Consider the following 18,292-nt stretch of genomic DNA (forward strand, 5'->3'; position numbering starts at 1 on the left):
CTGGCACAGAGCAGAGCTCACCTTTGACCCGAGTCATGGCACCACAGTACAGATAAGCGGGATTCCGACCGCGCCAGCGGCAACAAGGCCCGCGTCTCTCTCACTTCTCGGTCCTTCAAATAAGGTTTCTTTGACTCAGTCGCGTCTCAAGTCCCCGGCTCGTAATTGGGGGCGTCCGAGGCAGCGCTCCGCAGCAGCTTCGGGAGACAATCGTATGACCGTTCAGCTCGAAGCGGTAACGAACAAAAAAAAAAAAAAAACAGAAAACGAACGATCTCTCAAATGAAACGCAGATCTTTTCGTATCTTAAATACATTCTTACTCATTCAGTCGCCGTCGCGGAAAGAAAAAACTAGAAAAGGGACTACTTGCACAGAAGCATGTCGTTTAAAAAAAAAAAAAGGAAGAATACAATGAGTTCCTGCATAGCAGGAGATAACGATGTCGGTTCCATCGCGATCGGTCGCCTTCCTCGGCGCGGACGGCCGTGTCCGGCTCTCAGGACGAGCGATTAAACTGGCTTCCTTCCACAACAACGCTGCGTTACCAGGGCGGCGTCCGCTCGGGGCTTCCTGCTCCACGCAGCGGTTCTGCGGTGCGATTGTTCGCTCGGCCTGCCGGGTTTGGAACACGCAGACGCTCTGCCGACGCATGACGTCGTCTTTAACGGAAAGGCAGCGATGCTTATTGGATCTTACACCGCCGTGCTCGCTCATCACGGCCTCCGCGCTTCCCGTTTCTAGAGCAGACTCTTAATGCTGTTGCCCAGGACTCAAAGCAAAGGTCCCGACACACTTCATTTACTACAATTACGTAAAATGACAACACAAAAACGGAGTAGAATTAGTGCAAGGACAAACTCCTCGACGTCACTCATGCTTTGCTCGTGCGCTGCCCTAGCATCGCCAGAAAATCTGAAAATCAGCTTTGCGCTGACAATAGTTGGTGGGGAAAAAAAAAAGAAAAATAAATAATGATAATTTGAGAAGCACTTCTAGACTCTCTCTGCAGCTGTAAATAAAACGGCGGGTCAGCAAAGGGCTTGTTGTAAGGCCACCGCCCGCTGCCACCATCCCCAATGCCTATTGCCAGAACCTTACAAACTCAGTTCTTTCCGTCTAAAAATTTGATGCGTCAAATGAGTTACAAATGGGAAGCCTCGACAACTTTGCTTTGGATACCTGTGATCTCGTGCCTCTCTGCACATCTTTTATCAATGTTCAGCTGAAGCCGTGAGCAGAAGCACGGTGTCGACTGTCGAGGACCAATGAGAACTATTAGGGGGTACGCCACAAATGAAGAGTGACGCTTGAAAGAAATCGACGCCAATCGAGTGCAAAATTGCAGTTAGTGGGAGGAAAAGAAAAACAATGTTCAGTTCTCAACTTCTGTGCTTATTGAAGTATCATAATCCTAAAAGTATCACAATGAAAATGAAATAAATCAGGGATAACGCCTTTCAACTGTAACCTGGCTTCACGGTGCTACGAAGCTGTCAGTACCTCCCATCGTCGCCGTTCGGAATCCCAGATTCCTCCAGCGAGTCAGAATGCACCTAAATCCCGCCTTTTTTTGCTTCGACGTCTTTTGCGTCCAGATACAACATGCAATTTACAATTTCTTCAAATTCACAGTTAGCGTTAGCTTCGCAGGATTTGAAAATAAAACAAAAAATAAAAGCAAAGCCTAATTAAATGTGCGTGTTTTCTGAAAATCTGTGTGCATCAGTAGAAGCTCCTCTTTAACAAAGGGTGACTCTACCTCTTTTACCATACAGAACATGTGGTTACAGAGCAATGTGGAAAACCTCAAGTCACAGCCAAAGGTCAATGTGAAATCTGAGACATATGGGGCAAGACATTAGAAGACCCCCATCCGCAAGTCCCCTGGAAAAAAGACTGGATTAATACTGGTACACACACACACACACACACACACACACACACACACACTGCTATCTTTCACCTGGAGGGACCACATTTCGTTAGGCACTTTGTCGAAAACCCTACGGTGATGCAGAGCCGCTGGAACGACCCGCCGCCACCGCCGCCGACACGATCGCAGGGGGAAGGCAGACCTAGAGCGGTGCAGCAACACCCACAGTGGACAAGGACAACGACGGCACGTGGGACAGGCTCCGAGCGAAGACCCCTTGGACGTCTCGTAGAAAAATGAGCCCCGTTTTACTTTGCATGCCATATTAGGAAACAGAAACACTTTGCTCACTTTGCTATACTAACGAAAAGCATCAGCTACACTTCTTCGTCAACTTTTTTGGAGACATGCATACTTCTAGACACCTCCTGCCAATGTTCGGATGTTGCTTTAGGAAGACTGCCACGCTGACTGCACTATAGCCCAAAATGTACAGAAATTGCAGATGCTTCAAATTAAGGGGGGGGGGGGGAGAAATCATAAATAAATATAAGAGATGTTTGAAGGGAGGAGTAAGGTGAGGTAGAGAGGAAGAAGAGAAACACTTGCTGAAGAAAGAGTTTTGTTTTTTAAAAAGCAGAATGAGGATTGATGATGAGGGGGGAAGAGAGAGAGAGAGAGAGAGAGAGAGAGAGAGGTGCTTCTCCCTCCTGCTTGCCGTGCAGCGGTCCTCACTCTCTGTGTCGCCGCAGGTCCAGGCCGGACGGGGGGGGCGGCAGGGCAGGGGCCAGGGGCCCCTCAGAGTCGTCCATGGGCAGCACCAGCCTGGTGCCCCGGATCACGAGCTCCTGCTCCCCAAAGGCGAGCTCCCGGTCCAGCGCCTCGTCGGAGGTCACGCCGCAAAGCGGGCCGAGGCCCCTGCTGGCGCGGGCGCCCGAGGCGTCGGCGCTCACGGTCACGTCGCCGTAAGTCAGGCTGATATCGCCGTCGTTCAGGATCAAGTCCGAGTCGTCGTCCCGCAGCTGCCCCTCGTTCTGCGGCGAACAAAGTACCGGGCGATTCACCCAAAGGCGATGGCTAAATGGCTAAATGGCTAAATGGCTACACGCAAGTCAGAGGCGGCGGTCGATCACTTCCAGTCAGCATCAGCTACGCGTTAACCGGTGCGCGTTCCTACGCTCGGCAAGCGGAAACTGACCTCGTAGGCCTGGGGGCTCGTGAGGCACCGTGCCAAGGGACCGCAGCAGGCGGGCAGAGTGGCGGTGAGAGGGGGTCCGCTGTGTGTCAGGATGGGCTTCAGGTAACTGAAGGGGTTAGAGTCAAAGGTCCAACGGGAATACAAATGCTTGCTACTGGGATGCTGCTTTTAATGCTTAGCTATTTATTTAAAAGGAAATCCAACAAAAAATACAAACTTCACTGTAACAGCAAAATTACAGGACAGCTGATAGTGTAGTGGTTAGAACTACTGCCTTTGGATCCAAAGATCGCAGCTTCGATCCCCACCTCCAACTGTAGTACCCTCGAGCAACATACTTACCCTAAATTGCTCTGGTAAAATTACCCAGCTGCATAAATGGGTAAATAATTGTAACCTTAATGCTGTAAGCTGCTTTGGAGAAAACACACTGGCTTAAGCTGCTTGTCCCACACAGGGTTGTGGTGAACTGGAGCCTAACCTGGTAACACAGGGTGCAAGGCTGGAGGGTGAGGGGACACACCTAGGATGGGATATTGCCAGGCACCCCAAGTGGGACTTGAACCCCAGAGAGCAGAACCTGGCCAAACCTGCTGCGCCACCATGCCCCAATGCTTTGGGAGAAAAGTGTCAGCTACCCCAACAAATGTAAAATTCAACAGTGCTCTTATTAAGAGCGCCATCTCCTGTGCAGCACTGGTATTAAAACTGTTGCCAAGGAAAACACACTACTGGGTTCCCAACAACTTGATTTGTTTGCAAATCCAACCGTAACTTCACAGTCAAAAAAGTATAATAATACAGGAGTCCCTCAGTTTACTCCTGGGCTCGATTCTGTAAAAACCTCAAGTAAAGCTAAACTGATTTTAAAAATCCACTACAAATTTTTACTGAAAATATTTATTTCGCTGATGTTTTTCTCCAAAGCAACTTAGTGTTAAGGTTACAATTATTCACCTATTTATACAGGTGAGTAACTTAGAATAAGTACCTTGCTCAAAGGTACTACAGCCAGAGATGCGGATTGAACCTGCGACCTTTAGATCCAAAGGGAGCCGCACTAACCACTACGCTACTAACTGTCCTACTCCCCATAGCAACCCCACATTCTGAACAGGGGCATGGTGTTCCAAAGCCTAACCCAAAAACATGGGTGTACTGTGCATGGGACACCAGTCGGTCACAGTACTTTTATTAACTCGAAACTTTAAAATTACATCTACCGTGAAACGACTGAAAAAAGTCATCGCCACAATCAATCCTATTCAGTGCTGAGTTTTTACTGAGTCACCTAATTTACGTGTAATGTTCAACATCTTATTACTCATCACGGGCGCTCACAAACACAACAGTCAGAAGCGGTAAACTTAATGGAAGTGACAAATCAATCTGGTCCCACATTCCTACTCTGTTTGTGTGCAAACAGCTGAGTGTGTTAATGCAGGTCACATTCCTTATGACAAATTTTTGAAAATAGACACGTAAAGAAAACAAACTGAAAAATGCTTGCCTCTAAAAATTTGTAACTCGGATGTTTGTAATGAAAACATAGTGTACACACACACACACACACACACACACACACACACACACACAGTCTGAAACTGTTTGTCCCAAGCAGGGTCGCAGAGAACCAGAGCCTAACCCAGCAACACAGGGCGCAAGGCTGGATGGGTAGGGGACGCAACCAGGACGGGATGCCAGTCCATCACAAGGCACCCCAAGCAGGAACCCCAGACCCACCGGAGAGCAGGCACAGGCCAAACCCGCTGCACCACTGCACCCCCTTGAACACAGTGTATTGTCTTTAAAAATAAAAAAAGTCTTTGTTATATCAACAAAGAGTAAAAAAAAAAAAAAAAAAAGAAAAAAAACGAAGCACATGCCACCAAGACACCCTGTGGAATGCGTGAGCAACTTGCAAAGACAAAATAACATTCACCCCAACATCCAACTTGAGTTTTAAATGTTATTAAACGTCAAGAACAGTCAAAATGCATTTGTATCTCAAGGATACTTGTGGTCAAAGTTGTACCACAGTCTGAAAGGCCAAGCGCTCTCGTGTTTAGTTCTCCGCTCCGTGCCGTCCAAAGTGCTAACCTGATCAAAGAGACGGCGATGTCAGCAAGGTGCAAGGAATAGAACACAGGCTGTACTGTCAGATGTGAGGAATTGGAATAAATGAGACACCACGACTTACTGAATTGTCCTGGTCCGAGTCCACACCCACACTGTTGGCAGAAAAAAGACACAGTTTCACAAAGCGCTTCCTCTTATGAACACGTAACACGAAGAGACAATAATGAAAGAAGTCTTTCAGCCTGCATCTTTCACCGAAAAGTAAAGAGAATATGATACTTGTGATGTGAAGGACAGGGCACGGGAGGTGGTACTTGAGACCTCCGACACCGGGAGACACGTTCAGGGTCCCCCTCCGCCACCCACTCACCGAATGCGCATGCAGGACAGCATCTGCGTGGTGCCGCCGCCGCACACCCACACGGTGAAGAAGACGATGAGCAGGGTGGTGGAGAACATCATCTGCCGTGCATAGGTCGCGGTGTCCCGGATCGAGAGGGCAAAGGTCATGGCTCCACGTAACCCTGAGGAGGAGGAAGGGATGGCAAAACGGCGTCCAAACCTCTCTTCCGAGAAGGCCCTCTTCTGATATAACAGGACCCCAAGAGAAGTTGGCCCCAACGTTTTCAAGAGTTGATAACGATAAAAGATTTTCGTGTAGAATGACAATAGCAGTAACGTCCCGTCTGGACCCAACTACCTGAAAACATCATGACGTGCTGAAAGTTGGAGCCAATCTTGTTCCTGCGGCCAAAGTTGAGCAGCAAGGACAGCGGGTATATGTTAGCTGCCCTGCCCAGGAAAACAGCCAGCTGTGACAGCAGTCAAGGAGAGGTCAAGTAAAGCGTTAGAACCACCGCGCGCCCGTAGGCACGGCTCTGCTCCACTTGCTCCGTTTAGTCAACTGTACAAGCATATTTTGGCGTTTCAAGCATACCGCGGTCTAACTTCCTTGATGGGGCAGCTAAAAATTCCACACTGCATCACAAATGTCCCACAGAGCTGTATCTGAGTGTAGAGATAAAGTGAGGAACGTTGCCTGGCATTCTCTGATATTCCCTGCAAATAGTGAGAGAGGGTACACATAGGAAAGGCGACTAAAGAAATATCCAGGATACAAATGCCCCGATGATGAACATGGGATTGAAGACGTGGTACTGGAATGAGAAGAGCGTCAGACCCATGTAGGAGAAGATGAAGTTTTCTGCCAGGAAATTAAGCAGCTCAAACAGCTGCAAAAACAGATCAAAAAAACATTCATGCATAAAACTGCATTAGGACAGAGTATAAATCTGTGTATAAAACACGGTATAAAACACAAGACGGCACGATTTACATAACAAAGGAACGGTATAACATTTATTAATTTAGCTGATGCTTTCCTCCAAAGTGACTTACGATGTTAATATACCTGCAGTTATTTATCCATTTGCACAGCTAGGTAATTTTGCTGGGACAATTTAAGGTAAGTACCTTGTTCCATAGTACTACAGCTGAAGATGAAATTCGAACCTGCAACCTTTGGGGCCAAAGGCAGTAGCTCTAACCGCTACACCACCAGCTCTCCTTTCAAGCTGCTTCTTAAGTTCATGCTTCCCTCCAAAGCAACTTACAACCTTGAACTACCTACATCTACCCATTTATAACAATTTATGCAGAGGGATAAACAGGTAGGTTCAGATCATATCTCCTCAAGCTCTGAATCCAAAGACAGCTGCTGTGACCACTATTCCACCTGCTATCCCTCAGGTAAAATTATGGGACTGAAGAAATATGACAAGTAGCAATGATCATCATAGGTTTACTGATATATAAAGTTATATATGTTATACAGGACCATCTGAAGCACAAGAAAACATGCACCTCCTGTGCTGTGTCCGCTCATGCAGCGCAGCTGCCATTACCTGCTTGGTCCTGTCCTGGGACTCAGGAGACAGGTTGTTGTAGGTGTAGTGGGCCTGGGTGATCCCGCAGAAGAGCACGGCCACCACACCTACAGGCACAAAGCAACACGCACACATTTACATGTACTCCTTTAGCAGACGCTTTTCTCCAAAGCGACGTACATCTCATAGAAAATACAACGTGTTCATCACATTAGCGGGAAGAGAGACAGAGAGGCAGACGTGTGATTCTTAAGTACAGTTTGTTTCTCTGCACCATATAAACCAATGTTCATCACACGAGGAGTTGCATAAAACTTTATCCAAATATCCATGATTCCTGATCACTTTCCTCGAAAGAATTTTTTTTTTTTTTGAGCTCTATATAAACATTTACGTCACATGACAGGAGTGGCCGTGTAAAGGTTTATCTGGGCATCATCTTAAAGTTATGGTGCATGAACTTAAGAGATGACGGGCGAAGCGAGTCCGGAAGAGGTGAGTTTTACGGCCCTTTTTAAACGTGGGCAGAGATTCAGCAGTTCTGAGTGAAAAGGGGGAGGTCGTTCCACCACAACGGAGCCAGGAGACCGGCTCTTTTTCCCTTTTACCAGCAGCTGGTAAAAGAAAGCCCAGATACATTTACATTTATTCATTTAGCAGATGCTTTTGTCCAAAGCGACGTACATCTCGGATACTACACTGTAATAGAGTACATACAGTATTTCAACAAAACCGTCTACGGGTGGGTGAAAGGTGAGGAGCAGCTAAAACAGCTCCCGCACGACTGCGGAGCAGACACGTCGCAGGCCGCCTCATCCACCCAGAAAGCTTGCGTACCTGTGAAGCCACATGCCTCGGCCAGCAGGAAGGTGCTCCAGGACATGAGGAAGAAGAGCGCCGTTTCCAGCAACGGGAAGTCCCGCAGTTTGGTAAACTTGGTGACGTGAAGATCAGTAAAGAGTCAAGGGAAAACAATGGGGAAAGACAGACAGGCAGAAAACCTCCCCGCAGTCCCAGGAAGGACACGGTACCTGGTTTCCAGGGGGTTCCCTCCGCTGCCCTACCTGCTTCGCCAACTTGAGGACGCAGCACTTTCACACACCGCTACCTTACGTCTTTTTATCATTACTATTATTATTATTGCATCATTTATCTTTAGCTTTAATAAATAGTGGATATTTCACTGTAGCGATCCATTCACCTGTACAGGGTTTGACCTGTCAGATCCCAGGGGTTACAAGCATCCACCATGAGACATTAAGTGACCGAGCACCAACACGTGTAAAACTCGTCAAAGCAAATAGAAAAAGATAACGCACGTCATTGTAACGCAACCAAGAAAAGAGGAAATAGACCCCGAGATGAAAGTATCATTTGTCTGTCTGCAGGAAAGCAGAAGGCCAGAGCATCGGAGGATATCAAGGCAGTGACGATGCCCGTCGCCACGCCAAGTGCAAAGGAGCCGCTGAACACCCCCAGGAACACGCCGAAGGACTTGAGCATTGCTGTAGCCTCAAACGTGTGGCTGTTGTCCCCTGCTGGCTGGTAGGCCACGATGGACCTGGATGCAGCACAAAAACGTAACAAAATTAAGACGCTGCGTGTCGCACTGCTCCACACCTTCAGTCAAACCACATGGATACACCACAGGATAGGAATCTGCCTCTTAACCTTTCAGCACTTTCGTGTAAATCAACATCCCAGTGTGCTCAGTACCAATTTGTCCCCCATTGTTAAGCTTTCAGAAACGGCAACCCGTGGGGGTTCCTGCAGCCGAAGCTGCCGACAGGTTGATAAAGCCGCTTGTGCGGTACCAGTCAAAAGTTTGAGTACGCTTTCCGGAAACTAGTCTCTTTCCTAAGCGACAAAGTTTTACATCCAGGTCACTGATCTGAGTTGATCTTCACTCTCCCTTTTCACCAGATAGTTCTTGCACAATGTGCTTCAGGTTGCTATCTTGCTTAAGAACTTGATGGCGTACCTATGAGGTATGCTGACCGCCACGCTGGTCGAGATTGCCATAGACTTGGTAAAGATCCCCAACCCTGTGACCAACAAAGTCACCCCACACTAGGACGCTGCTTCCCCCACACTAGCACAACTCTTGCACTAACCCCCCTCCACATCCTCCAAGTACTCAGCAGTGCGACCCAGACATTTCACATTTTAACACATCCACGCCGCAAATATGCAGTTTCACATGTCCTCAAACTTTTGACTGGAACTGTACGCAACAACAAGGCAATTCTGAACTCCAGAGGAAACACACCAGTTTCTGTTCCCCAGCTACTGAGCGATACAAAGTGAATTCAAACCAGGATTTGGGCCGAGAAACCTGGGAGTCCCACCTACAAAAGACGACCTTTATGCACTGAATAACGGTACAAAGTACAAGAACGAACACAATATAAGTGTTGCAGAACTGAAGTTGAGTTAAAATGACAACGACAGCAATCTACCGCCTCACAGGACACATTTTTGACATCAAAATCTTTTAACGCACAAATTATACAAACTCTTACCGGCATAACCTGAAAAAATAAACTCTGACATGCGAAGAAGATCAGTGTAAGTAGATTACTGTATGTTGTCACATTAACTCTCAGAGCTACCAAGCTTTGTACGCAAGACACTCGTACTGCAATATACAGGCTTCACTCGCAGGTCGTTCACGGAAAATCCGGCTCGTAAAGCCAACCGTCATAAAAGGATCTCATGACTGCCATTCATTTAAATGGGGAAAGATAAATATGTTCCTGAGCCATAAAACATACAAAATTCCTGTCTTATCTTCTAAACAAAGAGAAAATCAAATTCAAAACCACATGCAGAATATGAAAACTCCGGACACCTTTAAATCCTGTATGCTTGTACGTAACACATATTCGTGCTCCTTTCTCGCTCATCATTCATCTTACCATCTCAGCATTCATTTTGTACCTCCTGGGCTGTGAGCTCAGACATAGGTTTGAATCTGACTCAGTGTGTGGAGTTTGCACGATCTCTGTTGTTCACATGGGTTTCCTCAGGGGTGCTCAGGTTTCCTCCCACAGTCCAAAGACATGTGTTTCAGGTCAACTGGTGCCTCTAAACTGTCTGCAGAGCGTGTACGATTCAGTTCTTGAGTGTGTGTGACTGCGATGTACTGGCACCCTGTCCAGCATGCACCCTGCAGGCAGGCCTCAGGCCCGATGCTTCCAGGAGACTCCAGACTGCTGACATTGCGCACTGGACAACAATGAACAGATTCTGTTGCTCCTTAAAGGTCTTTTTTTTATGGCTTCATAGCTCAGCATGCAATTTTTAGAGTACAAATTACATTTGCCGCAAGTCCTAATTCTTTAAAAAAAAAAAAAAAAGAGAGAATCCTTTATTGTACGAGGGAAGCCTGTATTAAAACTACTCAGCTAGAAACTTCAAATCAGAAATTCTAAAGGAAAATCTCAAACAAAATCAGAGAGGAAAGGAAAGCAGAAGCTACTTAAGCAAAGCACCTTGGAGGACAAGTCTCGCATCATGTCACGCATCTCGGTTCGCCCACGCTGGGGTGAGAAATTAAATACCCCGCTTCGCTGAAATCTCAACGAACTCTTATTCCATAACATGCGTTCGGAAAGAAGGCCGCAGCACGTGAAATAAGCGGTCCGCCCATGACCCGCGAGTGCATAATAAGGAGTCGAGGCAGCGGAAGCAGGATTGCGGGAGATACGTCAGGGCAGGAATATTTCCACGTTATCTTACGGGCTTTACCCAGGAAAGCCACTGCTCAACTCGCATCTATTCAAGGCCTTTTATCTGCAGTCAGCAGACTTCCTCTCTCCGTCCGATCAAGATACAGCTAATGAGCTTCGCACCAAAACATAAAAATGGAAGAAAAACAGCACGCATGGCACACAAAGCCTGAATTGTTTAACACAAGAAAACTACTCTTGTAGCTGCCAATTGTTCCTGATCAATATCAAAGTGAAAATAAAAACTGTGCAAGCCTGAAACCATATTGAAGCGATACACCACGGCAACATATCCAGCTTTATCGCTGCTGCTGTGACTGATACGAAAAGGGCGGCAGCTGTATCTCCGTTCAGCCTCCTGAGACTCTGATTCATTTTTGTCCACTCTAGAGGCCATATTTCAGAGTTTATCTCCCAAACTGTTATAGCACCTAGTCCTGATACATCTTACAGATGTCATTCTATGCTTTTGCGTGACACCACATGTTTTGGGGTGGGTTTGTACAACTTCACAGAAATCCTACAAAAAAATACTTTAAAAAAAAAAAAAAAAAAAAAAAAAACCTTTCAGCTGGGTCTTCGCTGTGCAGTGCTACGGGAAACTGCTTTCGAAGGCACTATATTATTATTACAACTAGAGAAGGGAACGTAGAGCGAGGAAAAAAAGTGGAGGGCTCCTACAGGGCACCTAAGACAGTCACACCTCAAACCCCAGCAGCAAATTACCAGCACTCTGCTTCACATAGCGCAGCCCCATCCTAGAAAGGCAGAAAGCCTGAGGAAGGACCTGCCTTTGCCTCCATCATCCTTCAAACCCTCCCATATCCAGTTCACATTTTTCTGTAAAAAAAAAAAAAAAAAAAAAAAAAAACTGATGGAGTGCAAGCGTTCCAGCGGTGCCCGATATGCACCGAGGACTCCAGCGATCACGAGGTCTTCACAGCCACTTTCAACTTGAATTTCACATTAAAAACCTTTCAAGAGCAGAACAGATACGAATCCAAACCCAAAAAAGAGTTATATTTACAAGCTAGAGCTATAAAGGACAAGAATCAGTTTGGATCGCTGGTAATTAGCTGTGCATGCGCTAAGCATGCAGGTGAGGTCACACGTCAAGTTGAGGGCCAAACACTATAAGAGGAGCACACCGGTCGGGGGAAGAACCCCGTGTCTCCACCGTGCCATCCGCCGACTCTGGTGCCCGCGCGGGGCCGTGGCGAGCCCGCCCACTCTGCTTCCCGAAATAAATTAGCATTCTGAAAGCAAGCATCCGGCCAGACGGGGGGGACAAATGATTAGGGCTTTAACAACAATGCTGTTAGTGGTTAGTCACTGGTCGGCAGAAGCGAATGCAAAATTAGAGAGGGAACGTACAGTACCAGTGAAAAGCGTCAGTACACCTGGGACATGTGGACGGAAGCATGAAAGAAATGCAACTCGCAAGTATCCTACATCCCTGGGAACTGCAGCAGAAGAGCTGGTAAGACCTGGTAAGACCTGGCAGGGCTCATCTCCTGCTCAAACTTGTTAACCGGCCTTGGGAACAAAACTAGCCTCCAGCGAAGGCACTCACGCATTTCACTGTACTGTACCGTAGGAGTGCAAACCTGTTGGTTACGTGGTTCTGTGATGCCAATAAACAGAAAATCCAATCCAGACTGGAGCAAAACATACTTACGAAGACAGCACAATGGCCACAGCGTCATTCAACACACTCTCCCCAAACAGCAAGGCGTACAGATCTGCATCCACCTGGAGCTCATTAAAGATGGCCAGAACTGTCACTGCAGGAGGGAAGTACACAGGAGGGGGCAGGTTAGATATTATTGTTCATTGCACTCGGTTACTCAGTGTTATACAGACACCCCCGACTTACGCAAACAGGCCGACCTTTAACCCCTTACCTAAGTTAAATTACCCCTCCTCCCCCCGCCCTTCAACAAAGGCTACCCTACCCTAGGCATTTGTTGCACAAATGGGTATAAAACACTACACAATACAATTCTCTAGTAAATGTCAGACATATTAGATGTCTGTCATATTACTGTTGTTGTTTTCATACTAGCTGTTCCTTTCACATGCTCCTTTAAACGTGCAGCATCCTTCTCTATCGTATTCACAGTCGATACGGCTAAACCCGGTTTCCGCGCTATAGACAAGAATCTTTGTCCACGTTCATACTTCCTTATTATTTTCAATTTCATCATCAAATCGGTTGCTGTACGCTTGCGAGATGCTTCTCGTTCTCCTTCAAGTGCACGTTTACCAGCAGGCATTGTGAATAATGAAAAGGGGTAAAAAAAAAATATGGGAAAAAAGCAGTACACTAAAGAGAGGAGATGTGTTCGCAGCTCAAAACACGCAGGAACTTGGGAGATGCAGCTTCCCGCCTTGTCTGGTTACTCTGACTTGTGCTTAAGGTATTTCAGAAGTTTTGCGTAAAATACGTATGCTGGGAATTTTTTTTTTTACGGAATCCGGATTTACGTATGTCACATTTACGCAAGTAGAAGGGTGTCTGTATCCATTTTAAATAAAATTAAACATATTATACAAGCTGACAAAAACCTAATGTTGTGACCCACTAGTGCTCTGTACATAACCTACTGGTCCAAGTTCTAGGGGGCACCCCAGTTGTTCCTTGGAAAATCGTACTTAACTCAAGTTAAGTACAGTGTGTCCATGTGAACAAAGCACTTGGGTGGAAATCTTAAGCAGCACTTTATTTACAAGAGGGCAGGCAATTAAAATACACAAAGCAGGAGTGTTGGATGCCTTTACCATGGCCTCCCACACAGAAGAGGACTGCGGGTAAAGGTGAAGCGGTATTTACCTGGGTCTGTGGCCGACACAATGGCTCCAAAAAACAGGCAGTCGGTGAAGAAGAATTCCCCAGCCAGCTGGCCCACCTCCTTCATCAGCATCACACAGCCATACATTATCATGCTGTAGGATTGGTGTGAAGGGAAGCGCAGGAGCATAGAGTCACAAACCAGAGTGCTGCTGCATTCATAGATCAGAACATGGCCGTGTTTATGATTATGATCCACTTGAACACCGTGATTTCCACCATATTTTCCGCAAAAAAACTGTCCTGCACAGATTTCCAAGCGCATTTAAATTCTCACCCAATGACAAAACAAGAGATGACGGTCCCCATGAAGGCGTACGCTAGGATGGAGCCCAAGTTCCTGAAGAAGTGTCTCTGAAAACCAACATGAAAACACATTAACTAGAGCAGCATTTTAAATGTTGTCCAAGAGTACCGTTCTCCTATTTATGACAATTAAGAAAACCTCTGATTATGAAAATTTTGCAGGACTTTCACCCTCACCCTTTTCAGACTGTAGCCTGCATGAAAGATGATTGGTGGGAGCAGAATATTAAAAAACACTTCTGGATCAAAAGTCACCTGGAAAAAAGACAAAAAAAAAAAAAAAAAAAAAAAACAAAAAAGTCAGTCTTAAACCATTATTATAACATCTCAGCATTTTGAATAATAATTAACAACATATTATAATGTCAGTTACATCTGGGTCAGTTTGATACACAATTTCCTGTAACATATTTGTTTCCTTAATTTTAATGACACAAAGTGTTGTTATTATACACTACAGCATATGCAGAGATATAAATGAGAGAAGTTAGGTTTCAAAACGTGAACTGGGAACTGGTTGGTGGAAGTGACGGTTTTGACACCTGGCCTGGCACTTATTAAATTAAGGCTGAATTTAGATGTGAAGACTGCCTGACAGCTACAGTTTTGACGAAAAGAATATGAATTCTCGAAGAACCAGCAAACACTGCCTACAACATGCAAAGTGCACATTTTATTACTTTGCGAAAGTTCGTGGTGGGGCTGCAGCCGCACAGCGGGTTTGGCCAAGGTCTGCTCTCCGGCGGGTCTGGGGTTCGAGTCCCGGTTGGGATGCCTTGTGATGGACTCGTGTCCCGTCCTGGGCGTGTCCCCTCCCCCTCCAGCCTTGTGCCCCCTGTTGCTGGGTTAGGCTCTAGCTCGCCGCAACCCCACTTGGGAAAAGCGGCTTCAGACAATGTACGTGTGTCAAGTTCATGTCCCATTTGTAACAACTGTCATTAAAATAAGAACTGGAGTGTCTCGGTTATACAGCAGATTTATTTTGATTATTGTATATTTTGTGTTCGATATTGACTAGAAAAAGAGCTGTGTGTGCTAAAGGATGGAGTTATGAGCAGTGTCTGCAGCTCCACGAATAATTTAACCAGGGAGATGTCAGATTTGACCTGGAGTTCGACCACTACTGGAGACGGACGTCCCTCAGAACACAGGGCTTTACCGAGTCAGGCTGTCGGGGGTGCGCCTTTCCGAACGCATGTGGTCAAACTTCAATGTGAGCCAACCACATATCCCACAGAAACAACTTGGATTTATTTGCCCAGTTGACAAATGGCAGTAAAGAGGACTCAAACAGAACAGAATTGTGGGACAGACTTGATCCAACTTGCTTCCAGCTGTTGTTGGGTCTTTGAGTGTTTGTTTATCTAACAGCACAATCAAGTTGTCCTGTTTCCATAGAGACCAAAATGGACAAAGCTGAAAGTGGCAAAAAGATGAGGAATGTTGCACATAAATCAGTCAATAATAGGCTATAAATAGAACAGACTACTGTTTTAATTTTCAGCAATTTCAAAAGCTATTAAAAAGTTTTAAAGAGTATTTTTGTTTTTTAATTTGTTATAGCTACATCCAAGATTTTCGCATTCAAGATACACGGGACAAGATATTATACCCCATGCGTATTTCTCGACGGCTGTACACACTCGCAAATAAACTGACGTGTATATTTTTAAGATTTAATCGCGACTTTGTGACAGAAACAAAATAATTACGAACAGACCTCCAAACTTACTTGTATTCCCACATTAGGAGCCACTGCGTGTCCATACTGACACAAGGACCAGGCACATAAACTAACAGGTCAGGCTTTACTGTGACACTAAGCAGATGCTTAAAAAAAAATATATATATATATATATCTATATCTGGTTTGAACACCAGTGAATTCCATTACCTTCCTAAGCATCTCGTTGTCCTGTACCTCACTGATCTCATTGGCACTGATCTCGCCCTTCAGTGTGTACTCATAGAACTTGCCACTGACGTTCACCAAGAGCGTGGCCGGGCTGGCATTCACAAGGCAGCTCAGCGTCATGTTGTTGATATCCCGGGGCACGTGGATCCCGTAGCGAAGCACCACACCCACTAACAGACCTGGGGGGGGAAGAGGAGACAGATTGTTGATCAATCACATCACTTCACTGCACACAGACTACTCCGTTTACAGCACTACCTCCACAGCCAAGGTAGCTCAGAGGCCACGCTTACTTCACTGTTCCATTAAAGTGCAACATATTACATGCCTGGCTGCCTTTAGCAAAATTAACATACAAAACACTAAAACGTTTGTTCTTGAGTTCAGCCTTGGAAAAGAACCACTAAGTACAGTTTCGGGTGAACGAGCTGCGAGAGAAAAATTAACGAAGAAGCAGATGTTTCGTCTTTTTTCCGACGGAATCGCGTCGTGAACGACGTGGGACGGCCGTCATCTAGCCAAGGGTGCTGCTGTCCCGTGGAGCCCCGTGCTCTTCATATCTCCGTGCTACCTGCAAGTTCTCGTAGAAACCGTCTCAGCACTCGCCCTTTGTACTCACTAAGCACCCGTCACCGGTGCTGTTTTGGTAGTTTTCCCACTTCTGAATATTCATATCCCCTCCCTTACACCATAACACACACAAATATGTATAAAACAATTCCATATATAATAGAACAATAACACAATTACATATAATATAACATATATAGCTATATGCGGTGGCGGTGAGCGGGGGCCCAACCCGGCAACGCAGGGCGCGAGGCCGGAGGGGGAGGGGACACACCCAGGACGGGATGCCAGTCTGTCACGAGGCACCCCAAGCGGGACTCGAAGCCTAGACCCACCGGAGAGCAGGACCCGGTCAAACCCGCTGCGCCACTGCACACCCCCCCCTGCCGCGACCCTGCTTGGAACAAGCGGTTTTAGACAATGTGTGTGAGAGAAGAGATGCATTGTTCGGGGAGCTTCTCTTTAGAGTTGCCTCCCAACCTGCTGCTGGTATAGATACTTGGAAGGAGTGAAGGCCTTGATCTTTCACGCTGTGTGTCCATTCGATCCAAATTCCACGACAGAGCTACAGACGCACCTCGTAGGTGGGAAACGCGCAGTCGTGTATTTCGCGGTACCTGTTAAGCACCGTTTTCCGAGAAGCTGGTTTGCCGTTTGCATTACTACCAACGTAGGGAAAGTTCCCAGCGCCTTCGGCACAGAGGAATGGCCTCTGCCAACATCAGCACAAAGCTGTCCGTTGAAAACAACTGAAAAGCGTCTTGAGCGAACGTTGTCAGTCACGCTGCAGATAAGCCTGTGAAAAGGTGCCCAACACTAAATCAGTGTAAACAGGCATAATTACAGTGAACTTTCGGGGTGGCACTGTGTATAGCACCGCTGTCTCACAGCGCCTGGGTGGTGCAAGAAGATGTGGGGTCGATCCCGGCTCAGTGTGTGCGGAATTTCCACGTTCTCCCTGTCTGCGTGGGTTTCCTGCAGGTGCTCTGGTTTCCTCCCACACTCCAAAGACATGCTGTTATGGTTCCTCCACAGTGTGTGAGTGACACAGTGAGAGAGTGTGTGTGTGTGTTCCACCGATGTATGGATGAGTGACCCAGTGTATCTAGCAGTGTAAGTCTTTGGGTGCTCTGGTTTCCTCCCACAGTCAAAAGACATACTGTTCAGGTTCCCCCATAGTGTGTGAATGACAGAGAGAGTGTGTTCCACTGATGTATGGATGAATGACCCAGTGTAAGTAGCGTATCTAGCAGTGTTAAGTCACCGGTGAATAATTTCAGACACATCATGATGATCACGGGGCCACCGCGCGACCCCCCCCTTCACCCCTCCCCTCACCGTAGATCATGGCCAGCCCGGTCTCGTGCAGGAAGCGGAAACGCCGGTGCTTGAAGAGCCAGATTGTGAGGATGGTGAGGGTGAGCAGAGCGATGAACACCAGGAGATTGGCGCTGTCCTGCCGGTGGCTCTCCTCCGCCTGCTTCTCCGTCACGATGTCGTCCATCATCCCGCCGTCCTCCGCTCGGCTCCGGCCGCTCGCACACAGCAACAGGCCCAGGAGAGGCAACAACAGCGGCAGCGCCTTGTCGAGCCGCCGAGTCGCGGTGCTTCTCGCCCTGGACATCATGTTGTTTACGAAAGGGGGGCGGGGAAGGACGGCCCTGGAGCGAGCTGTATCTGTCGCTGTGGCTCGACTCTCCTCCGGCAGAACAAGCAGCTGTTCCTGTTTGAAGCTAACTGACTCCGCCCATAGCTCGCGAGAAGGGGAGGGGCGGCTCTCGAGGTCGCGTTGCGCGATGGGAAATTGCCGCGCGTTCTGGAACTGTGTTCTCTCTGTATATTTAATTCTGACACTATTGTTTTTGCTTCTCAGCCACGGAG

At 47.0% G+C, this 18,292-nt stretch overlaps 1 protein-coding gene across 1 annotated transcript; it reads right to left on the bottom strand.

Annotated features, from left to right (window-relative positions):
• Positions 1-784: 784 nt before the first annotated feature.
• On the bottom strand, positions 785-18,148 carry LOC108928976 (sodium/hydrogen exchanger 6-like). Its single transcript, XM_018743217.2, has 16 exons — positions 17,750-18,148; positions 15,821-16,020; positions 14,104-14,181; positions 13,898-13,974; positions 13,603-13,715; positions 12,448-12,553; positions 8,458-8,599; positions 7,876-7,981; positions 7,057-7,145; positions 6,271-6,384; positions 5,853-5,964; positions 5,523-5,676; positions 5,274-5,304; positions 5,091-5,173; positions 3,074-3,179; positions 785-2,909 (listed from the first exon to the last, which is right to left on the bottom strand). Exons 1-16 carry the CDS (start codon positions 18,036-18,038, stop codon positions 2,607-2,609), a joined length of 2,103 nt encoding a protein of 700 aa, XP_018598733.2. The 5' UTR covers positions 18,039-18,148; the 3' UTR covers positions 785-2,606.
• Between the last annotated feature and the right edge of the window lie 144 nt (positions 18,149-18,292).

The sequence above is a fragment of the Scleropages formosus genome, chromosome 14 (genome assembly GCF_900964775.1).
Source record: "Scleropages formosus chromosome 14, fSclFor1.1, whole genome shotgun sequence".
In the NCBI taxonomy this organism is placed as follows: domain Eukaryota; kingdom Metazoa; phylum Chordata; class Actinopteri; order Osteoglossiformes; family Osteoglossidae; genus Scleropages; species Scleropages formosus.